The 24,738-nt window shown below is 38.8% G+C and overlaps 1 protein-coding gene across 1 annotated transcript in view; it reads left to right on the forward strand.

Moving 5' to 3' along the window:
* The first annotated feature begins 511 nt into the window (after positions 1-511).
* The window catches only part of EDRF1 (erythroid differentiation regulatory factor 1), a 28,043-nt gene continuing 3,816 nt past the window's right edge, over positions 512-24,738 (forward strand). Inside the window, exons 1-24 of the mRNA XM_074591956.1 lie at positions 512-660; positions 1,426-1,634; positions 3,060-3,126; positions 3,991-4,116; positions 4,603-4,727; positions 5,200-5,359; positions 6,618-6,719; positions 7,012-7,133; positions 8,135-8,246; positions 8,983-9,130; positions 9,205-9,313; positions 9,689-9,800; positions 10,954-11,214; positions 12,721-12,792; positions 12,908-13,058; positions 15,294-15,482; positions 16,510-16,710; positions 17,102-17,320; positions 18,550-18,773; positions 19,223-19,381; positions 19,672-19,821; positions 20,497-20,650; positions 20,912-21,027; positions 23,169-23,332. Of these exons, the coding sequence (XP_074448057.1) occupies positions 595-660; positions 1,426-1,634; positions 3,060-3,126; positions 3,991-4,116; positions 4,603-4,727; positions 5,200-5,359; positions 6,618-6,719; positions 7,012-7,133; positions 8,135-8,246; positions 8,983-9,130; positions 9,205-9,313; positions 9,689-9,800; positions 10,954-11,214; positions 12,721-12,792; positions 12,908-13,058; positions 15,294-15,482; positions 16,510-16,710; positions 17,102-17,320; positions 18,550-18,773; positions 19,223-19,381; positions 19,672-19,821; positions 20,497-20,650; positions 20,912-21,027; positions 23,169-23,332 (3,518 nt within the window). The 5' untranslated portion in view covers positions 512-594. The remainder of the gene's footprint in view (positions 661-1,425; positions 1,635-3,059; positions 3,127-3,990; positions 4,117-4,602; positions 4,728-5,199; positions 5,360-6,617; positions 6,720-7,011; positions 7,134-8,134; positions 8,247-8,982; positions 9,131-9,204; positions 9,314-9,688; positions 9,801-10,953; positions 11,215-12,720; positions 12,793-12,907; positions 13,059-15,293; positions 15,483-16,509; positions 16,711-17,101; positions 17,321-18,549; positions 18,774-19,222; positions 19,382-19,671; positions 19,822-20,496; positions 20,651-20,911; positions 21,028-23,168; positions 23,333-24,738) is intronic.

Consider the following 24,738-nt stretch of genomic DNA (forward strand, 5'->3'; position numbering starts at 1 on the left):
CCCCCCCCCCCCGCCATGGTGCCCCATTGCCAGGTGTTCACTGCTTTCATGAAGGTTACAGTTATTCAGTGTGTCTGCAAACCCCATCAATAAGCCCTACTGGCTCACTCCCTTACCTAAGCTACCTAACACGGCAATGTGACAGTCCTTTCTCAAGACAAGGCTGAGACAACTCAGGTAAGCCGGGGTTCGGGAGCACGGGGCGTGAGCAGGCCCCAGAGGCTCGGCAGCTCCCCACCAGACAGAAACGCGCCACGAAGGCCGCAGCGCCTCATTCTCCCGGTCCAGCACAGAACAGCACGATGGTACAGCCCCACCGTAACCACCCGCCTCAGGTCAGCACCCTTGAGGGGCGGGAAGCCGCCTAGAAAACCCAAACTAAGCCCGGAGGCGGGCGAGAGGCCCCGCACCCCACAGAAAGCCACCATTGCCCGCCGCCGCCCGCCTCCTCACGCCCCGCGCGCCCCTATTGGCCCGCGCCCTCGTGGGCTTCTCGGGAAGTCTCGCGAGAGACAGTTGTTCCCGGCCTGCGGCTCCCCCCCCCGGCCGGTAGCGCGCGCTGACAGCGGTCCCCCGCTTGCGGGAGGGCCGAAAATGGAGGAGCTCTGCGGTGTCGGGGCTGCTGCCCCGCTGAGGGGAGACGCCGAGGAGCCTAAGCAGGTAACGGCACGGAGGGGGGCACCCCGCTCCGCCCGCCGCGTTGGCGGCTGGTGTAGCAGGGCCGGCCGGGCTGAGGCGCGGGGCTGTAAACACAGCCCACAGGAATGTTTTAAGTTGCCTCACAGGCGTACGTCCTCTTTCCAGTTTGGCGAGTGAGGGAACGCTGTTGTGTGGAGCGGAGTACAGTAGGGAACGTGCTAATTATGATTAAGCTTTAATTGTAAGCAGTATTTCTGTTGTTATGCCTAAGTGCAGTGTGGTGCATTCTATTTACATAAATGGTGTCCTGTGGATCTGTTTTTCCCTTGACATGTATCAGTTTAAGGCCCTTAACGCAAGTGTGACAGCTGCGTGTTTTGCTATATTTGAAAGGAAGTATGCAGTCATAAGGCTTACTCATTAAAGCAGAAACGTGTTTAGCTTTAATGGTGGTGTTTGTTAGTGAACACTTACTTTCACGAGGTTTTGCAGCATTAGTGGGAATTATATTTTGATTTTGGCCTTTCTGAGTAATTTCACATTCCGTGGGGAGCTGACCTTAATAGCACTTTAGTCTTATAACTCAGGAAGTGGAGCATATTCTTGATGCAAGTGTCAGAATCAGGGTAACTGAAATACTTTTGAACGCGTATAGGAGAAAACTGAGCAAATGCAGGACAGGGCTTTGGTTGCTTACCATTAAAATTAGCTTATCATAGAGCAAGTCTGATCATTTTAATTGCTGTTTTTTTATAAACGAAAGACTAATTTTTCTTTGAAAACCAGGGGTCAGTATTGTTTCTTGGTGGGAATGAAGTGAAAAGCAGTGCCGTGGTGAAATACTCATCCGCCCCACCACAAGCAGCGTTTGCCCGTCTTCAGGAGAAGACAGACTTGAAACTTCCACCTGCTAACTGGTTACGTGAAAGCGCCAAGCTGGGACCAGCAGGTACAACCATTCTTGGAAACAACAAAAAAAGTAAACCATTTTCAAGGTAAATAACAGCAGACTCTATTTATTTTTTTTTTCCAGGATTTTAAGAATAAATCTAACAGTGAACTTGGACCCTGTGTAACCCAAAATATAAAGTACAGACTTTACCATAGCAACTGGCTATTGCTTTTTCTTAACCATTCTCCCTCTACTTTTTCATCCTTAGTTCTTGCCTGTATGCTATAATCTTGTCTCCTTTGTGATTAATCATGCTGATAATGCTGTTGATTATTATTAATTTTTTTAAGTTCATGTCGACACTTTGCCTGAGACAGGCAAAGTGACTTCATGTTCTTCTCTGGTTGTCTGTTGTCAGGTGGTCAAAACCAAACTAGATAGGTTCAGCCAGACATTCTGCTTTTGATAACAGGTGAAAATGGAACAAATGTTGTTCCCCTTGAAAGTTACTGGGCCAATTTATAGCTCTTCTGGATCTATAGAAACTGGAACTGGCTAACTAATGGCAAAGGAAATTTCATAATTGTGTCAAGAGTGAATGAAGAAGGTGGAATAAGGGGCAAAACCAGTACGGATGTTTGTTAAATAGTTGGATGAGTTGATTTCAGAGTGTTTATAAGTAGGAAGCTTAAATCCTGTGCTGAGTGAGTGAATTCACGCTAAGTCAACTAGTTAGTGAAATTTAACGGTTTGTGAAGGGTCTGTTTAAATCCTCGTAATCTGTTTTAGCAGGTGTACGTTTTTGAGCAGGTTAACATGGTTCTCAAGGCTTTATGAATTTTTCCTGTTCATGTATTATGTTTACTTGTGTCTAGAGTCAATATTAAAAAGCTAGTAGTGAAAGTATAAAATTTTGGACACGCATCATGTATTTGGTTGGGTTATAGTAATATCTGGTTTAATTTGAAAGAATGACCTGTACATTGAAGTATTCTAATTTAATACCTTGTAATTTAAAGAGGCGCTAATGAAGGTGGCTTATTAAGATACAAGGATGTGCTTGTTAAAACATGTAGGCCAGTTTTAGAAAACTTACATAAGAGATAAAATGAAGTGACAGCTGCTAAAATGAAAGACTTTAACATGCTTAATGACTTAAACATAAATACTTTGAAAAACTGTTCCCATTGTTAGTGTTAAAAATAAATAAAATTAATGTCTCTAGTTTCCCGTAGCTGTCTTAAAGAACGCTAAATAGTTATGATTTTCTTGATTTCAACAAAACTTAAAATACATTTTAGAACGTCTTGAAATTGGATCTGAGCACTTCCAATAATATCTTCGGAAAACTTGTAGAATGTCAAAATGATTCTGTTTATTAACTTTAGATTGTTACACCTGATAATGTTTAGCTAGATTCTTCTTTTGATGAAGTAAAAGCTTTCAAAGATTTAATAAACTTTGGAGAAAGAGATCTCTGTTTCCTGTCACACTGCATTTATCTTAACGTGTAATGTTTTCCAAACAGCTTTGGGATGGCATATGACTTCATTGACTCGGTTGGAAATGATGTCGATGTTGTGTCTGATTCAGAGGTATGTATAACTTTAAGTTCCATCATCCAAACTCTTATGTTGTATAAGCCTTATTTTAAGATGCTGTCATGGCGTCTGGCATCTTTTCCCTTTGAAGGAAAGCAAAGATCACCTAGTGAAACACAAACAGATCACCTAACTCTTGCTGTCATTTAAGGGAGTTTTGATCACCGAGTAAGACGTGTACAGATAAAATCATATTTCCTGTGGATTTCTACAAACAATCATCAGCTAAAATATGCAGTTTAGTGAATGCAGCACATCAGTCTTGCAATGTAGTTGTCTTGTGTCTTTGAAATTGGTTATTTGGATATAATTTTTTTTTCTATTCTTATCTAGAAGAGATAACTCCCTGTCCAGCTTCTTTCCTCTGAGTTTTGCTGGCTTTTTTGGTGCTGGTAATATCTGCAGAATTAAGATGAGGCTATTCAGTAGAGGAAGCATACACGTTTGACAGAGTTTTATTCAGACTTAGATTTCTATCCAAATTCCTCTGGATATCTGACACAGCGTTGGTATTCCTGTGGTGAAGATAAAGCTTTTAAAATCCAGACCATCCACTTGCATTTTTTGTCACTTTTGATGATACCTGCGATGATCCAAAGAGAGAGTATAAACCATGTATGTGGTTTATACTGACTGCTTGGTCTCTTTATCGTTGTCATTCATGTTCTCTGACCTCAACAAATACAGCTTCTTGTGGAATGGCCGCCTTCAAAATCACTGGTGCTATAAGGTTTTATTTGCCTGCCCATGCCGCTCCAATATTAGTAGTGTGTTCTTTGCTTTCAATTTCCTAAGAATTGCCTTACAGTGCAGTATAATTAGATTGAATATTATCTCTGTTCTCTTTTCTCCTGCAAGAATATTAAAAAACTTCTGAAGATACCTTATAGCAAGTCGCATGTGAGCATGGCAGTACATCGCATTGGACGGACGCTTCTGTTGGATGAACTAGATATACAAGAACTCTTCATGAGATCATCTCAGGTTAACCATTTGTTTCTTTAAGTATGTTATAATGTCAAAATGCATTATTTCAAGAATACTGTAGCCAGTAAGAAAGCATATATGTATCAAAATTCTTGAGACTCATGCAATTACAAAAGGTGCTGTATTCTGCAGCAGTCTGTTTCCTCATGAACCACATCTGGTGTCCTATATTTATGGTATTGTAGGATTAAATTACAGTCCCACTATTTATTGCTATATTACTGTTTTTATTATTAATAAGTATTTTTTACTGTGTAGCCTCTTACTAGGTGTCTGACTTTCTAATGAACTCAACTTTTCAGTAAGAATATAACTTTTCTAGAAGATACACTTTCATTAAAGGACCAATTCAAGACCTTAGCTGTGAACTTATTTTCTGGGGTTCTTTTGTTGTTGTGTATGAGTATTCATAAGTGAATAAGGCACTTGATTTACTTTGTAGATGCTTCTTGATATTAATTTCATATCTATGATATTGCCTAGACAGGGGACTGGACATGGCTGAAAGAGTTTTATCAAAGGCTGATCGATCAGAAGTGGCAAAGAAAAAAGAAGAGTAAAGAACACTGGTACCAGAAGGCTATACTTTCTAAATTTTTGTATTACAGGTAACCTTACATCCGCATGAATCTTGAATTCTGCACCAATTACTTTTGCCTGGTTTGTTGTCTTGAAGTAAATGATAAAATTCCATTATGGTCTGTCTTATGTACTGATTTTATCCTTATACAGAGGAAATTCAGGGATGAGATCAGGAAATAACATGTACATGTTTTAACAGAAACTGAAGTATTTTAAAGTAAAATTAAAGTATTAAAGGATAAAATAAACAGCATGACTTAATTAACTGCATATCTCAGTATTTCTGGGTTTGAGGGAAGAACAATTTAAAATATACAAGGTAGATTGTGACACCTGCTGTAATTTTGTAGGAGTTTGAGCAATGAACAACTTGTCAATATAGCAGTCTTTTAGCGTATTAGCAAAGTCTTTCTCTGAGAACAATGCATCAAATACAACAATTCTAAAATAGATCTCTTTGCATATTGTTGACTGAACTTTTTAATGTTGCTTTGTCAGCATTAATGGTGATGGAGCTGCTCAGCCTGTCCCTTCCACTTCAAAACAGCACCAGGAGGGTCCTGTTTCAGGTGAGAGTGACGAAGCCGGAAGGGCCTCCTGGCCAGCTCCGTTTGAAATGCCTTCTTCATTATCTGAAGATCCAGGTGCCTCTAACCAGGTTAGTGTATATGTGTTTTAAATGACACCTTACTTTTTCTAGAGACATATGTATTGAAAGGTTTTCAGAGGTGCTGCTGCAGTACTCTTTGCTGAAAGAAATGAACTAAGGCACGGGAAGAACTTGGCAATATGTACAATTTAGCTTATGCCAGTGTTTCAGAGCTCTAAATTTCAGAAATTTTTTTCTGTCACTGTAATACTAAACACATACTTATCTATGCGTTTCTGAGAAACAAAACATTTGGCTAGGAGTAGTCATCAATGACTTTACTTAAAAGTAGGAAAATCTGATATTCAGAAGGTGTGTACGGAAGCCTAAGGTTTTGGCCTTTCTCTTTAAATCTGCCATTAAAATGAATCTGCACGGCCCTGAATTTATTAGGTGAAGAGGAAAATGAAGATCTATGAAAACATTTGCAAAACAGTGAAGCAACATTTACAAATACTTGGTATGAGATTACGCAAGTGGAAGGGAGAGATGTGTATAGTAATTATGCAACAAGTTGTGATTAGCATTAGGCCCTAATCCAGGGTTTCAGTCTGTGGCTAAGCTTATTTATGAAAACTGTTAATTACTGTGGGTTTTTTGAGTAATATAATACAGGAATTGATTAAATTTTTGAGAGGTCGAAAGATATGTTCTATTCAGTCTATGTTAATATAATAATGATGCTCTAGTTATGCTTAGACAGTATTACCAACTGTCTTGCCAAATGACTTGGTCATCTAATTTATGAAGGCTTGAACCTACATTAGCCATAGAATTGTAACTGCGTGTCTTGTGGTGTAGTAATATTCTAAGTGGAGAAATATTTAAGTACATGAAAGCTTTTAGAAAAAGGACTGTTTCTCTCTTCCACCTTCCTGAGGAACTATTGCCTATTATGGCAGAATCTTTATCATAAAGAAGCTGTGGTGCATTTGGATGGTGTCACTTTAATTTATAAGACATTAGGATAGAGGCTTTACATTCTGGAGACTGATAATCTGGTGCTGACCATGGGGTAATAAAGGATTTCTGTAAAAACTTTCTGATTTTTTTCAAAGCCTATGACAATATTAAGCACAAAACTTCGGTACTAGCTAAGAACCATTCTAGTCACTGACCAGAGGCTTTTTGTAATTTAATACGTATTTATTTAAAGAAGTTAGAGGTAAAGGTTTTTCCCTTATATGCTTTTGTTGTTAAAATTTATTTTAATGGCCTAACTTTACCTTAGCAGCAGAATCACTCCTTATCCTTGTGCTTTTCACAGGGAAGTGTGCCTCTTGAACCCTCATATATAGTGGGGCATGTGGCCTCAGCCCCCAAAGAACAAAACCTGACTACTTTGTTCAATGACGGGGAAAACAGTCAGGTATGCTATATGTGAAATTTGAGCTCAAACACTGAACCCCCAATTTAATACAACATTTTAAAATTGGGTCTAAATTGGAACGAAGAGAAAAACTAAAGCCCCCTGTAGAAGTAGCTTTTGTGGCATCTGTGATTTCAGTCTTTTAAGTTAATGTGAATGCGTAGCATAGTTCATTACGCGCTGTCTTTTATTTGCTGCTTTTGCTTCTTGCTTTCTCATAGTTCTGCAGAATGTCATGGAGAACATGTTTTATAACAGTGATTTATAGATCAATTTTTTTCTCTTAATGAAGGGACTTAAAAATGACTTTGTTCGTAATATCTTGTGGACCTTTGAAGATATCCACATGTTAGTAGGATCGAATATGCCTATATTTGGAGGTGGGAGATACCCTGCTGTGAGCTTGCGTCTCAGGTGAGTTTTTAAGTTGAAGATAAACGTATGCCAGCCTTGACTGACTTGATGCTTTGCTTCCTGTTTAGCTGCCTGCCTTTTGTTTGGTTGATTCGTAAGTTTTACGTGCAGTTTAAAGAATAAAATTCATGCTTTAGACTTTAAGTGGTGATGGCATGGTAAAGCGCTGGAAAACAGAAACAGTCCCATAGCTGTGCCACTGCACTGTGACTCGAGATGCTCTGCTGCTTTTTCTGGCTCTGCAACTAAATCTTTATTTGGAAGTACTGTCGCTTTGCAACCTTCCTTCGCTTCAGTGTGAACGTTGAGTGTGAAAACACTTCCGTACATTTAGTCCTTAATTTCATTCTATTGCTATTTTTAGAAGAGGGCTGTAATATCTCTCTTACCAGGATTTTGAATTTCAATAATTGCCAGTTGGGCACTTCATAAGTACTTAAAATTTGTGACTATAGTAGGACTAAGTTCTGACTGTCTTACTGTTCACTAATACTTTATGTGGATCACTGGATTACTGTTTGTTGGGTTTTTTTTCCTGTTCTTTCCTATGTATAGTCAAAGAGTGAGCAAAAACTAAAGCTTGCTTGATGTATTTGTCATCTTTTTAAGACATCTAGGAATTAACAGTACCTTGTTTTGCAAGGAATTTTGGAAGGTCTGGGAGAAGGCTTGCAGTATAATTAATTGTAGCTAATACTGCTGTTCCTTTAGAACTTTTTAAGTACTTGTTACCTTGGTAATAGTGTGACATCTGAAGCCTGTTAAAGTTTCAGTATTAGTGTGGGCAAGAATTCAAAACTGCTAAGGGAAAGTGAGTGTATTCCATTGAAGAGATCAGTACATCTGTTTTGTTGGATATAATTCCATGTTTGCCTCTTTTAAAATAGAACAATTCGCAAATTGTTTAGTATCATCTCAGGTGACTTAAATTAGTAAACATCCTTAATATATTCTGAAGAGTAGATAAATACTTAAATAACACTAGAAATGGTTGTTTTCAGGGATAACAACAAGCCAATAAATGTGCTAACAGGAATTGACTATTGGTTGGACAACTTGATATGCAACGTACCAGAGCTTGTGATGTGCTTTCATGTTAATGGGATTGTTCAGGTAAGACAGTCTCTTTGCATTTATGCCTCGTTCATCCATTCTTCAGTTTCTGAAATTGCTTCAGTTGTAACAGATCTCTTTCTAATCTTACTGTTCTGACAAAAAGATTACAAAAATCCTTTATTGCAGAATGAGAAGCGTCTACACAGCTTGCAACAATCATCCAAAAATGCTGTATTCTTTTTCTTTTTTTCCTCCCTTCCGTGCATGCAAGGTTCCTTCTTCCCCCAATGTATGAATGAAGGCAAACATAAAAAAATCTAGCAGCAGAAATACACCAGTTTCTTACATCTTAAAATCTGTAGTGTTTGCTTGCCAAGAGAGATGCATACTTTTTAAACCTTTGTTTGTATTTGCTATTTTACAATAGACCACGCGTACCAGCTGAGTCTCTGTTGTAGCTGGTAGCATATAGTTACCAGGCTGACTAGTTTTTATTGAAGTAATAGTTAGGTGTTGCACGTTTGTGGGTTTTTTTTCACCTCTTATTCCCCTTTTACTTTACCATGTTTGTCGTACAAATGAGTCCTCTTTAACACTTTTATTGAGTAATGTAATCAAGATGTGCTTGCTTTTATAGTAAATCAGAGAAATTAACTCAATTTATTGTGACAGCGTATCATAATAGTAGCCTTTGTTTCTTTTACCAGCTGATAAGAGACAGTGATGTATAGATTTTGGAGGGGTAGGTGGCAGAAAACCATCCTGATCTTGAGCTTTAACATATTCCTTGCAGAAATATGAAATGATCAAGACAGAAGATATTCCCAATTTGGAAAACTCTAATTTTTCTACCAAAGTGATAAAAGATATTGCTCAAAATATCTTATCTTTTCTGAAATCAAATTGCACCAAAGAAGGACATACGTATTGGCTATTTAAGGGTAAGTAGATTTAAATCAATTTAAAAAGATTTATGTTGATGTCATGTTGACTAATGAAAGCTCTTAACTTTCAGCAAGCGGGAGTGATATTGTAAAGCTCTATGACCTGACCACCCTTTGTGAAGAGACAGAAGACAAATACCAAAACCCTTTTACAATGCCAGTGGCAATTCTTCTATACAAGTGAGTTTTTACAATTTTTGTTGTAATATTTAATTCTTTGTGCAGTTGTATTTATTAAGGAAAAAATGTATCCTGCAGCATACTCATACATTTCGGAGTACTGCAGCAGCACCTCGGAAAACCTTTCAATACAGACCAAAAATTATGAAATGAAAGTCGTCTTTTACACATAGGCTTGGTAAGCCTCAGTCCCACTAAATCAAAACAGACTTTCTCCTTTTCACCATTTCTCATGTAAACTTCACTCTTACTGAGTAAGTCTTGTAGACCCATCATGAAGTTTGGGAGATCTACGCTTGCAGTAGTATTGTATAAAGCTTTTCCTTTTAGCACGAAGAAATTATCCAGGGATTTACTAGTTTAACTTCCTTTTAGAGTTGCTTGCAATATGATGCTGAAGAAAAACCAGAACAAGAAACACTATGGCACTATCAGAACGTTGCTCCTTAATTGTCTTAAGTTACTGGACAATGGCAGACATCCTCAAGTAAGAATGACGTGTTTTCTTATAGCTTTGTGTAAATCGTTGTAAAGCATCTGGTTTTATTTTTTGTGGTACTTCCTCCTCCCTCTGCAAGGGAGAGAAGCAAGCTACAGTTACCTACAGGTACATGCTGTTTGTGCTCTGGTGTCCTCTTTGCCCTCTTGAGTTTCAATTTGAATATCTTATTTGTTGGGTTGTCAGTTTTGGTGGTGTGTTTTTTCTGATGGGTTTTTTTGAGAAGTTGATTTCTTCATGCTCTAAACTTTTAGTACTGTGAATGTTGCTGCTGCTACAGGATAGCTTTTAAATGCTTGTATGTAATATCTCCTAATTCATCAATGTATTTTGAAACTATGGTAATGTGTAATATTAAAGTATGTAGATGAATAAACTGAAGAAGTGGGAAGGAATAATGCAGAACCCTGAATGCTTAGTCCTGTGAAAACATAACTTTCATTACTTCCTCATTCTTCTCCGTGCAACACCAGTCCAGAGAAGAGGAAGGGTAAATACCTCCTTACCATTAACTAAGAAGATAGATGCTGGTTGGTTTTTTTTTTTTTTTCTTAAAGACAGATTTTACCTTTCTTGCCTGAATTAGAACAAAGGCAGAGAAGGTAAAAGCTGCTCTGAAACGCAGCATAGCTGGAGTTTGAGAGAATCAAAAGATGTGATTGAACAAGAAATTTGTTAGGATTGCACTCAAAAGAAGTAAACAGGATGATCAAGAGCTGCCCTTATTTACTTATCTTTCTTTTAAGAAAAAAACAAACAAAATCATCTCGGGCCATGGTTGCCCGTATTCCCAATTCTTACCTTTATGCTCTCGCTTGCAAAGCAAGAGATGAAGATCTTGTCAGCTGGGGGTTAAAACCAAGTGTGGGTAAGCTTGATGGCAGGGGCTGCATGCACGTGCACGGATAGTTGATAAGATGCTGTCTCCAGCCATTTGCTTCTTAAATGATAATAAAATTCAGTGCTCAAAATATGGTCATGCAGTGTGTATGTGTACAGGCTGTATTTGCAGCTTATCAAATACCTATTTGCGTGTACTGTTTATTCCTTATTTTAAGACAAATTATATTGATGTTGCCTCTGAAAAGAAAAATTTAACTTGAAAACAAATCACTAATTCTTTTTTCTCTTACTTAAAAAGATTATTGCTTCAGCAAACTACATGCTATCAGAGCTTTTTCAGTTGGATGAACCTAAAAAAGAAGACACTACAGACTTCCCTATAAATGGAAATTCTGATGAAAGTTATAGTGAGGAAGAGGAAGAAATGCCAGACAGTGATGAAAATGGTTCTTACAGTAATAGTTCTGATCCACCAGATGACAATAAAGCAGTGGCTATAATCAAATCTGTTGGAGAGTTATCAGTACCAGAAAAATACAAGTCTGTTCATCGAATACGTGTAAGTGAAATTGCAGATTTAAGGGTTTTCTTGAAAGATTTCAGTTCATGTAGCAAAGTTTGTTATTGAAATTCAGTTCCTTGTTAGTTTTCTTTTCAGATTAACTGAAGCATGAGCAGTGGGGAAAGAAACTTTTCATGAGCTGCTCATAAAATTTGAGATCTTTGAATTTTACAGTATCGCAAGTTTAATGTAGATTTCCCCCACCATCTTGCACATGTCCTTTATGGCATGATTCTGCATAGCTGGCTGCAGGAAAACTATTCCTGTTGCAGGAGCAGAGAAAATACTGCCAGCTGTGGCCATGTGTAAGAGCTGTAGGTGACTACAAGTTTGTGTGGATACCGAGGTTATCTTAGTATTTTTCTTCTGGAGCAAGAGTAACATTTTGGGTTTGTTTTTTTTTTTTCCTGGGAGCATCAGATACTTTGTATCCACAGAGATAGTCTTCGATTTCCCTCTTGAATTGTCTTTCCAAGGTAACTGCTCAGAATACGGCAGTTTGATTTCCTTGAAATTTTGGTTATAGTTAACTTTAAAAAAGAGGTGAAGCTTTACTTTGTACATGCGTACATGTTGTGTCTAAGGGGACACTGAGTGCACAACCACAGTATTCCTGAAACTTCATTAACATAAACGTGCTTCATGAAAGAATCAGAAGTGTAATATTGCTACCTTCATTGCGCTTTCTGTGCGTTGTTATTGAAACAAAATAGAGGGATATAAGAAACTGGGAAGATCAGTGAAGAAACTGTTCATAGCATTTTACTTTTTCTTCTGATGTTTTACTTGTCTTACCCATATAGGGTTGTGATTATGAAATGACTCTCGTTGGTCAAAAGCTAAACCTTTTTTCTAATGTCTGTGCTGACTAGCAAAGAGCAAGATTTCCTTAAAAAAAAAAAAAAAAAAAAAAAAAAGGAAAAAAAAAAAAGAAAAATCAGTAACTCTTACTGCTATCTTAATTTCTAACACTTCAAGGTTGATCAGCTGAAAATACAACAACTTGTACAGGTGCAAAAGCACTCAATTTTCCCGTTCTTCTCCCCCTTCTACTCTATCCCAGAAGAAAACAAAATTACAACCCTCTAGAAAAAAACCCCAAGGCAGTTGTTCAAAGGTGGCGAAAGTGCAACTTTGATGTTTAGGCCTAAGAAATAATTTCTGTATACCATTGAATCTGCTTATGTTCCTGGGTCTGCATTGCAGGCCATCTGTGGATGTTTTTGTAATTACTGTTATGGAATAGAGTCATCTCATGTCGCCTCTTCATATTGTCTTTGGAGTTACCAGGAGAGACCAAGTGCAGATGACTGGGTATATGAATTGCTCACTGAGGCAAAGGAAAGAAATACTGTGATGCTTTATAGTGTAGAGTTCAGATGTTCTGTGAACAGATCATCTTAATGCTGTCTTTCATTTGCACCTTCTAGCCGGTAATTTTGACATTTCATATGTTGAATATTTATTCTCTTCTTATTCCTTCCCTGCTGCCCCTCACTGAAGCCTAGCTGTGCATTTCCTGTCTGCCATGGCACTGAGGAGCGCTGCAGGCTGGTGCTCAACTACGTCCTGGAGGTAAGTTTATCATCAACTTTCTTACGATGTTTCACCTAGTACCCAGTTCTTCGTGTCTTCTGTATTTGATAAATATTGCTTTCAAGGCAAATTAAATTACTACTTCTTCTTGCAGGGCTTGAAGTCTGTTGACAGCAGTGTTAAAAAAGAGGGTGACCTTCCTGCAGCTGACCCCAGCACACCAATCCCATTGAAATATGAAGATGAATCCACCAGTGGTGGTCCTGAGTGTCTGGAAAAACAGATGGCGTTATTTTTAGACAAAAGTAAGTTGTATTGTTGTGCAAATAAGACCTTTCCAGTGCCAACACAAACTGCTGCTACTTTATTTTGATTATCAAAACAGTGTACTTATGAGTCACTAATTACATTATTGCCTGAGCCAAAGTAGTATACTGAAAATCGGAGAACAGTCTGTTCCCTTTTAAATATGAAAAGAATAACTCATTTGGGATAGTTTGCATATTAAAGCATTTCATTAGTAAACAGGTAATTTTACTGGACCCTATTTAGATGTGGCTTTCAGTTAACTTACATAAGGACTTAGTATTTTGGGGTTTGGTATGTGGAGCACTGTAAGCTGTGTGGGTTGTTTTTAAAACAGCCTTTGTTCTTTTTTTTTTTGACTCGGAAGTTTTGTGGAAGAACTTCTTACTTCTGCAGGTTTTTCTCCTACGTCATGCTTGCTGCTGAACTGCATATAAAATGTTAACAAGGGTTTTGATTTCTTTCTTGTACCTCTACAATTGTGGAAGGAAGCAGCAAATAAAAAACGCTTTGTTTGCTTAAATACTCAAACCTGAGAAGTTTCAGACTATAGCCTGGAACTATTGTGTTTTTCTGTGGAGTGCTGTAAAAGGGTATAGGAAAGTAGTAGAGTTCTCTGCAGGGTGGGAAGCCCTGTAAGCATAACCCAGAAAGAAATCTGTCTTGCATATTTTTACAATTCTTTATTATTTCCTTTTTCCTCCGTTCCCCCTTTGAAAATCTATAAATAACAAGAAAGTTCAGTTTTGAGTTACTCATTTAAGCGTTCTTATGTTTCTCTTCCAACTTCATGATTGTCTCTTGAATGTCAGTGACCTGGAGATGCATGCATACTGTCTTAATTTTTAGCAGATATGTGACTACGGAATTTAACACTTCTATGAGACAGTTACATTGTGTTGAGCTTGCGTAAATTCTGCACAGTACTATTAATATGGACTGTGAGACTTAATTTTTACCGAGATCTACTGAGAAATTTTACCTACCTCAGCTCAGCAGGAACAGTGTGTGCTGATTTCAGCTCTCCTTCAGCCAGGCTCTGTCTTCTGCCGTCACAATTTGGAACTGATGACACGTTGCAGCTGCTTGCCAGCTGGCAAGGAGAATGTCCACGTGTTAACTTTTTCTATTTAGAAACAAGTGTTTCCTGGGGGATGTGGGAGACAAATATTGCACAGATAAAAAATATTTTAGTTGATTGCTGGAGTTCTTCCCTGAAGTAGCAGTACTAATACTTATTTAGGTCATAAGGGTTGAATTCAACCTAGAGAAAAATAGTTCAAACGTAAGGGAGAAACTTTTGCTTCTCCAGTATGTGGGTTTGTTTGTCTTCTGTGATGCAAATTATGTAATTTCTCTGCTACATGTGTAAGTTTACATACATATAGAAAGGGTAAGTACTCTTAATTCTTGAAAAGAACTACTTCTGAATAGTATGTTGATACAGTATACGTGCATTCTGTGTCTTTAACTGTATGAGGTGTTACTGTATTACATTCATCTTTGTCCTAATGTAAACATGTAGTTCTTCTAGAACTTACTAAAGATCATGGGCTTGCAAGTCAGGCCTTGTAGGTCCACCTGTAAGTAAGAGGCTCATTTCTGTGTGCAGATATTGTCAGGACAAAATGTTGTCCTTTGGTATGCCTAAAGTCAGTGGCCTGTTCTTTCTGGTTCCGTAATCACTGCAGCATCAAAGAAGGAACCTTCATAATCTTATGCTGAGGATGTCTTGAAACTAGTGTGATAAAGACATTGGTTTTCCTGTGGTTATCCAGCTCCTTGTGTTCTGGAGGCTGAACCCACAAATGGAGGATTTCTCACTTTGAGCTGTTCATACAGAAGCATAGCATATATTGTCAGGATTTGGTGGAGAACATGCCAAGTTATGCCTGTGGTTTTCCCCACTCTTTTCTACTGCTACCTAACAGAATATTCTTGGCCACTGCATCCGTCTTTCAAAAGCTGATAAAGAATGAGAGGTTAGCTGCATTGTCACGGTGCTCACTGTATTCAAGCATGCCACTGCCAGGTGGAATACGTGGAAAAATTCCAAGTATTGGGTCCGTTTTGCAGATGAAGAATGTGGTGGCAGACAAGTTGGCATAACTCTACTTGTGCAGAGCTGTAATAAGGCAATTTACATTCCGTCTGTATACTGATGAAGCTGTGTCCAACCTCTGCCATATGTTATAGAGATGAGATTTACTGATGGAGTTCTGTTCATGTTACAGTGGGCTCATTTCAGAAGGGTAAGCATTCCAGTCAGTCAGGAATGATTCCTGGATCATGGCAATATAAAATGAAACTCCAGCTCATTCTGAAATCATCAAAGGCTTATTATGTCCTATCTGATGCTGCTATGATTCTACAGAAATATGGGAGAGCACTACGATACATCAAGCTGGCTTTACAGTGCCATGGTAAGTTGCTAGAATGTATTTATCATCTGTGCCATTGCCTGTGCATACCTTTCATGATATCACCTACTTCCCTCATGCATGATTTATCCTGGTGGCATGCAGTGACAAGTCTGACAACCATGTGTTTAGTTAAACTAAGTGTCTAGCTAATTATTGAGGAGGGAAGCCTGTAATAAGAGGAACTCCAGTCTCTGGTAGAAAGATGCTGCCATTTTGACAGATTGGGACATTTAGGATGCAGATTTGGAGCTTCAGAGCACTTGAAGTTGGGAGAGTCGGTCCCGGTGCCAGGACCAAGATAGCACTCTGTGCTCTGAATGCTATCGCTTCAAGCAGATGTTTTTTCCCTGGAAATGCCCATTTCATTTAAATATGTGCCTGACTCAGAAATACCAAACTTGTTCATCAGCTGAATTGGATACTCCTCTAAAATGAAATACATCTTCAAGTACTACTGAGGAAAATGAAGAAAGTAAAATCGCGCTGTTTAGAATACTGCTACAATAATGAGAGTGACTAACTGGAAAATGCCATAGCTTAGTACTGCTATTTTGCTTCCATGTTTCTAGGGCTTGGGGTCGGGGGAGGCAGGAGCAGTTGATCTTAACACAAAGCATCAATATGCTTAAACAACAACTCAAAGCATTCTTCAGCTTATAGTCTTTTAAAGGCTTGAGAATCAAGTTTAAACTGTACATTTTGGAAATTAATTTTTCAGGCTATATCTCACTTGAGTTAATCTGTAGAAAGTCAGTTTTCCTTTAGTCAAATCTGAGATTAGCATTTTTAACTACCAGATTCACTGCTTGTCTTGAACAATTTAGTTGCTCTTTTGAAGTTGTCAGCTGTGTAGAGCAACTATGACTTCAAAATAGGTTAGTTCTTAAAAGAATATGTGTTTGAATACAGAGAATAAGTGTGACAGGTAACATAAAAACCAATTACATTGTCAGTCATTGTCAGACCTTTTGACGTTTAATTCTTTTCTTCCCCCTCTCTCGTACATGGGATTTTTTTTTTCTAATAGATACCTACTGTTGTCTCAGTGCCAGCATGCTTCCCGAAGTATTAGTATTTCTTTGTCAGTGTTTAACCCTTTGTGGAGATATCCAATTAATGCTCGCTCAAAATGCAAACAACAGAGCAGCGTATCTTGAAGAATATAATTACCAGACAAAAGAAGATCAAGAAATATTACACAGTCTTCATAGAGAATCCAGGTGCCAAGGTATGATACTGATACAAGATAACTGCTGTAATTCGGTTATATGACAAACATAAGTAATTTCGTTGTGCTTCCTCAAAACACTGCACCAGTATCATTTCTGGAGGAGGGTTTATTACACTTCAGTTCTGTTTTCTTTGGAGAAAGCTTACTGTGCCTGTCATATGTAAGGAGGTTGTCAAGATACTACGTGACATGCCTGAAGCTGTAAAATAACTCAAGACAGTGATTGTTTAAGTAATGGGGTTGTTTGCTTATCTGTAGAAATTGTGGGATCATTCTGACATGGGTGTTATGCTTATCTAGAGGAGAATGCCCACAATGATGACCATCGCAGATTTAAGTTTGTTTGGAAATACTCTTTGACATGCAAGCTTTGCATTTTGTTTTCCAGTGTTTGCCTGGGCTACTGACTTGTCTACAGACTTGGAATGCCAACTTTCCGTCAGCTGTAAATGTTATGAAGCAGCTTATGAAATTTTACTTTTCAGTAATTTAAAAAACAAAAATCCAGAGCAGCGTATACAGGTACTAAAGAGGATGGGAAATATCAGGAATGAGATTGGAGTGTTTTACATGAACCAGGCTGCTGCAGTACAGACTGAGAGAGTGGGCAAGTATTCTTTTCTTCTACTTCTTGCTATTTCATGGAGTTACAACAATGATCGTGTTCAGTAGCACTGTGAGAAATCTTGAATGTTTCTGATTATAAAGAAGGCATTTAAAGAACTTTGTAGTAAATAGTTTTCTGTAACTGATGTGGTGTAACTTTAATGTCCACTGTAAGTATTTGTCCACAATAGGTTACTGTGGCTCGTACATCATACTTTATGGTACCTAAACTGAATAATGAAATCTATAGCTTTGGAGGAATTCTTCTGAAGCGTGTAGACTGACCTCAAAAAACATGATGGAAACTTTAAACCAACTCTGTTGTAGAAGGGAGGGAATGTTGCATTCTGGATGTGTTCGGTTTAGCCCAGCGTGAACAAGCCTAAGCTTAATTTAAATATAAATAAATAAAATAAGAATAAATAAATAAAATAAATAGGCTGAAGAATAGTCTGAGTGAACTCAGCCTATGATTTTTTTGGGGAAGTAAATCCTTGGACTCTTTGCTTTTGGGTGGTTTTCTTCCTGTTTGTTTTGTTTGGTATTGTTTGGGGTTTTTTACCTTTGAGGAAGTGGAGGTTGCCTAAGCTTCCCTGTAGGGTAAGATGTTTGGGGCTTTTTTGTGGTTTTTGAAAGCAAAGCCAATAGTGTCTTGTCTACAAGAAAGAGTGACATAAACTAGAACAAACTAGATGCTGGTGGTTCATTGTAAACAGCTTCAGTTTCCCAAATACCAGCTGTTCTCTGTGACCTTTGTCCAATTAATGTTTGAAGGATTTTGGGTTGTATTTTTAATTTTGTAATTTTTCATAATCTCCATGTTTTTGCAGAACTACTAGTTAGCTGAAGTGAAAGCTCAAATAATGAATTTCATTTGTCTGTAAAAGTCACTTTTTCTTATTTAATACCATATATAAGTAACTGCAATACTCTGAAGATTACTCTGAGGGGAAGAAAAAAAAAATCTGTGTTTTATTCTGTTAATTTCCGCTGGTTTTTGTGTGTCATGTTACTACAATTCTTTTGAAAGTATAATATGTGTAATAGTGCACTTAAGTATTAAGATTTTCATTCATTTGAGGTTTTCTTAAGAGTATTTCCCATTAATTGAGTCTTAACCACCCTTAAATTCTAAAAAGTTATTTACAAGAAAAAGAACATAATGGAAACGTTTGTTCAGTACCTTTCAAGACTTTGAATGAGATGGTAAGCCTTGTGTCTTATCCCTAGTGAGTAAAAATGTATCAACGACAGAGCAGCAACTCTGGAAGAAAAGCTTCTCTTGCTTTGAAGAAGGAATTCAGAATTTTGAGTCCATTGACGATGCAACCAATGCTGCCCTTCTGCTCTGCAACACGGGAAGACTCATGCGAATTTGTGCTCAAGCACACTGTGCAGCTGAAGGTGACTTCAAAAGAGAGTTTTCCCCAGAAGAGGCCCTTTATTATAATAAGGTAACATCATACTATTTTTAGAATGGCCCATACCTTAATACGCCTTTTACCGTAGAATATTTATAAATAGCTCTGTAAATATCTGTGAGTCTTGATGAAATAACTTGAGAAACCTGTCCTTTTTTTTTTTTTATCCTGATCCTTGCTGTATAGGCTTCAGTATTATTGTTGAGGTTTGATTCCATTGCTCTGATATAAGTGCTGCAACATTCAGATCTTGATGTTTAACAGACTGCAATACCACATAAAAGGGAGATAAAAATGTGTGGTCACCAGCAAAGTTATGACCAAAATGGGTGTAAGGAAAATACTGAAGAAGGCTCAGACAAATTACTTTGGAATGCCTCCTGGAGAATGAGTAAAGGGAATTAATTTCTAGTTGCTATAAACTTAAGCAGGACCATGTATGTGTACTTTTTTTTTTTTTTTTTTTTTTTTATAATCCATAGGCTATTGACTACTATCTGAAGGCATTAAGGTCACTAGGTAAGAGAGATGTGCATCCAGCTGTTTGGGATTCTGTGAACTGGGAGCTGTCTACTACGTATTTCACTATGGCGACTCTACAGCAGGATTACGCTCCATTATCTAGAAAGGCTCAGGAACAGGTAAAAAAGAGCATTTGTGACAACACCTGAAAAAATAAGCTATTGTCTTTCTGAAAAACTAAACAGTGAGCAAAACTGATGTTAGAGTAACTTGTAAACCTTCATCTGATTGAAGAATTTGGGAAGTAGTTCATATAAAAAGTCAAGTGACTGAACATTTTACAGTTTAAGGCTTTGCTTAATGAAAAGATAGTTCTGTAGTGCCACAAATAGAGATTTAACCCTTACACTTGCACATAGTGGTGTTCTAGTTTTAAAATAATCACGCTACATCTTGTTTTATCTTGTAGATAGAGAAGGAAGTTAGTGAAGCCATGATGAAGTCCTTGAAATATTGTGATGTTGATACAGTGTCTGCACGTCAGCCTCTCTGCCAATATCGGGCTGCAACCATCCACCACAGGCTTGCTTCGATGTATCACAGTTGCCTGAGAAACCAGGTATCTGTACAGACTGGTTTGGTTTTCTGTATAGGTTCCATACTTAAGATGTTCAGTATGTGTGGAGATTGATAATCATCCTTCTACCCGTCGTTGGGATATATTTATTTAAATGATTTGACCAAAGAAATATGAGGTGGCTTATTTGCAAATCATTGTGAAATATAATGCTGCTTTTAAGAGCAGTCTGTCCTTTATAGAATGTATTGAGTTCTATGGTTCTGTCTATTCTGAGTAGTTCCGTGCTTTCAGCACAGAAGCCATTGATGATAACTGTTTTCTTTGGTTTGGTTTTGCATCCAAGCCACCCTTCTGATGCTTAAGCCAGACGGCCTTCTGCTAGAACACAAGCATATGATTTATTAAAGCCTTAGGGTAGACTTGCATGTCGCTTTCTGATTATTTTTTTTTCTAAATTATTTTTCTTTATGCTTAACTTAGTTCTAGTTGGTGTGAATTTGTTAGCATTAGTTATGAAATTATACTAGCTTTAAAGACAGCTGGCTGGTGATGTATTCTAGACACATGCAGACATTTTTAGATGAACCATTATGAAGTGAGCAGGGGAATGATTGTTGGTACCTTGTGTACCAACATAGGCAGGTTTTTTCTAATGGTTACTTCACGAGCATACCGACTGTCTGGGATTTATGATGTACCTTACTTTGGGTGCAGGTTGGTGATGAACATTTGAGGAAGCAACACCGTGTACTTGCTGATCTTCATTACAGTAAAGCAGTACGACTCTTCCAACTCTTGAAGGATGCGCCCTGTGAGTTCCTTCGTGTGCAGCTGGAAAGAGTGGCATTTGCAGAATTCCAGATGGCAAGTAAGTCTAGCTCTGTATTACTACAACAGCTTTTCCAAACTACCATGACCCATTTAACTTCATTTTTAGGTAACTTTGTATATGAGAGCAGGAGTAATCTGTTCCTCAGACCAGAATTTTCTCCAAGAGAGAAGAGTCATTTTTATCTTAGTAGTTTTAGCTGACTAGAACAGTATGCACTTCTCTTGAAGTCTTTGGATGGAAGAAAAAGTGCAATCTGTAATGTAACCCGTTTGTGTCCTGCTTTTTACTTTTTTTTAGGTCAGAACAGCAGTGCTGGGAAATTAAAGACTTTGTCTGGGGCCCTGGATATAATGGTGAAAACCAAGGGTGCATTCCAGCTCATCAGAAAGGAGCTTGTGGCAGAAAGTGAACAGGTAAACAACAGTCAAGTGGTGCAATTACCTGCTCCCTTGTATCTATTGCATTCACATAAAACTGGTCATTTGGCAATTAAGATACCAATTAGTTAGTTTTCAGTAGAGCTAATTGCTTAAATAGTGTGGACAGGGTTTGAACCTATTGCAGTTCTCTTCTATCCTCTTAAGTGGAAGTTGATAAAAAAAATTACTCTAGAACACGATCCAGAAATGGATTAAAACATGTTTGTATATGGATGGATACAGACTGACTGACTGAGTGAATGGGGCTCTGTGCAACTCTGTATTATCTACAAGAAGGGTCAGAAGGAGGATCTGGGAAACTACAGGCCTGTCAGCCTGACCTCGGTACCAGGAAAGATCATGGAGAGGATCATCTTGAGTGAGCTCTCACGGCAAGTGCAGGGCAGCCAAGGGATCAGGGCCAGCCAGCAGGGGTTTAGGAAAGGGAGGTCCTGCTTAACCAACCTGATCTTTCTGTGACCACGTGACCCACCTTCTGGATGCGGGGAAGGCTGTCAACGTTGTCTGTCTGGACTTTGGTAAGGCCTTTGACACCGTTCCCCATAGCATTCTCCTGGAGAAGCTGGTGAATCATGGCATAGACAAGTGTACTCTTCACTGGGTTAAAAACTGGCTGGATGGCCGTGCCCAGATAGTTGTGATTAATGGGGTGAAATCCTCTTGGCGGCCGGTCACCAGTGGTGTCCCTCAGGGCTCAGTTTTGAGGCTGGTTTTGTTTAATAGCTTTATCAATGATCTGGATGAGGGGATTGAGTGCACTCTCAGTAAGTTTGCAGATGACACCAAACTAGGTTGGGAGTGTTGATCTGCTTGAGGGTAGGAAGGCTCTACAGAGGGACCTGGACAGGCTGGATTGATGGGCCAAGGCCAACTGTATGAGGTTTAATAAGGCCAAGTGCCGGGTCCTGCATTTTGATCACAACAGCCCCAAGCAATGTTACAGGCTTGGGGCAGAGCGGCTGGAAAGCTGCCCAGCAGAAAAGGACCTGGGGGTGCTGGTGGACGGCCAGCTTAACATGAGCCAGCAGTGTGCCCAGGTGGACAAGAAGGCCAACAGCATTCTGGCTTGTATCAGGAATAGCGTGGCCAGCAGGAGTAGGGAAGTGATGGTGCCTCTGTACTCGGCACTGGTGAGGCCTCACCTCGAGTGCTGTGTTCAGTTCTGGGCCCCTCTGTACAAGAGGGACATTGAGGTGCTGGAGCGTGTCCAGAGGAGAGCGACCAGGCTGGTGAGGGGTCTGGAGACCAGGGCATATGAGGAGAGGCTGAGGGAGCTGGGCATGTTTAGCTTGGAGGAGGCTGAAGGGAGACCTCATAGCCCTCTACAGCTACCTGAAAGGAGGGTGTAGAGAGGTGGGGTTTGGCCTTTTCTCCCAGGTGAATAATGACAGGACCAGAGGAAAAGGTCTGAAGTTGCGGCAGGGGAGGTTTAGATTAGATATTAGGAAGAATGACTTTACAGAAAGAGTGGTCAGGCACTGGAACAGCCTGCCCAGGGAGGGGGTTGAGTCACCGTCCCTAGAGGTGTTTAAGAAATGTCTAGATTTGGCACTTCAGGGCATGCTCTAGTGGCAGAGATTGTAGGTGGTTTGGTTGGACTTGATGATCTCAAAGGTCCTTTCCAACCATGAAGATTCTATGATTATCCCTTAAAAGTCTTCTTAAAGGACTTAAGAATTTACGTACAATATAAATGGCAAATCTCTATATGGAGTATATTTAATATTGAAATACTAAAATGTGTAAGGTTATCTGTAGCTAGGGTTAATAGGTTCTTGATGCCTAAATAAATAATTACTTGTGATATATGCTGATGTGTGTTCCTTCCTTGCTGGTAGTTTGAGGAACAGATTGAGTAGTGAAATCCATATTTTCCTGATATTTTTATAACTAAATACTCCAGTATATACATACATCATACGCAGTTGGCATAACTTTTGTGTGGATACGAGCTAACTACTGACGCCTCATAAACAGGGTGTCATAACAATTGTGACGTTGGTCCCACACCTGTAATGAGTAAGCGAACTTACAAATGTGGTTGTCTGACTTAACTGAAGTACGTTTAAACGGTGGAGTTGAGTGAAATGTTTTTTGGTTTTCTCTTCCTGTAGATAAGCAAGGATAAAAGTAGCGCTGAGAATACGTCACCTCATGATTCCTCTACTGGTCTTAACAAAGAAGAAGTATTGAAACTGCTTAGTATTTTTGAGTCCAGAATGTCATTCCTTCTCCTCCAATCCATTAAATTGTTAACTTCGACCAAAAAGAAAATTGGGTAAGTTGAACCTTGATGTGTGTGTGTAGATGTGATTCTCGTCCATAAATACGTACAAACCACGTACTCCTAAGCACACAAGAAAGTGTGATATTTATTCTTTTATGGAGGTGACTTTTCTGTGTGGAGGAGGAGCCGAGAAACGCCTTGATCGTCTATATCTTGAAAGTTTTCTGTGTTTTTGTGTGTAATGGAGGGAATGACCAATAAACATCTTTACTGAGTATGTGTAGGCAGCTTTTTTCTCTCCTCTTTCCTGATCGCAGGCCAGGACTGAGCGATGACAAAAACGTCAGACTGAGTTGTTATATTCAAATAGGAAAATAAATAGTTTGTAATCATCACCTGAAGTGCAGGGTACAGTTACGAGTCACTGATGCTTTATCATGCTCTGTGCTATCTAACTTATCCTTTAGAGGATATAAATCCTATGTCCTTTGTAGTTATAAATTCATACACAAAGCAGTTTTACTTGTACTGCCATAATTTTGCTGGCATGCTTCTCGCTTTTTTTTTTTAATCAAACTGTTCGCTCGGAGAATGAGGTATGTGTATATGGTGTCCTTTATCTTAACTGACATTGGTCTTTGTCTGTGACAGAGCACTTGAAGTTAGTGGGGGTGAAACTCCTGTGTACTGCTGATCTTTTGATGTATCCTGATGATAAAATATGTCAGTGACAGCATAGTTTAGCAAGCAAAATGCTTGAGAATAAATGTAGGCACATCAGTAATGCTGTAAATAGAGTGGGGAGGATCCTCACTGGTGTTTAAAGAATTTTCTAACGCCTAATGGAATACAATGAAGACATAATCTTCTGTCTTGCTGCTGGGATTCAGAACAAACGTGGCTTCTCCTGTTTGTGTTGACCTTGAAGTGTTGTTGGGATGAGGTGTGCCAGTGGGATTCCTTACACTGCTGGTGCTTCTCCTGGTTAGATTTGAATGTGTGTGGTGTTGCTTTTGGGATCCAGAAAATACCTTTTATTCCCTCAGCAGCAAATGTGTTTGCAGAAGCTGCAGCAGCATATTATTGCTGTTTCTAGTGTTATATAAAGTTAATTTATGAAAATGTGGCATTAGTTCTAGTATATAGTTCCAGAGAATTCTTTTATTGTTGGAAGTTGTGTTAATAGGTTTTGAGATGGAAGCACTGCAGATGCAAGTGCTATTTTGCTAAAGGTAACTGTGACACGAATTCATTCTGCACAGTAACTCGTTTGATGACAGTAGGAGCCTGGCAAATAGAAAAACACGAGCCAAGAAGAAAGCCCAGTCCTTCTTAGCAGTGGTTTGTTTAGATGCGTTGTTCCGTGCTTTTACTCTTTAAGTAAAGAGCTTCCACAAGGTGGCAATCTGAAGATATGAAATGCAGAGGATTAAAGTATAAATTGTACAGAACCAAGT

This window comes from Larus michahellis, chromosome 6, assembly GCF_964199755.1.
Source record: "Larus michahellis chromosome 6, bLarMic1.1, whole genome shotgun sequence".
In the NCBI taxonomy this organism is placed as follows: domain Eukaryota; kingdom Metazoa; phylum Chordata; class Aves; order Charadriiformes; family Laridae; genus Larus; species Larus michahellis.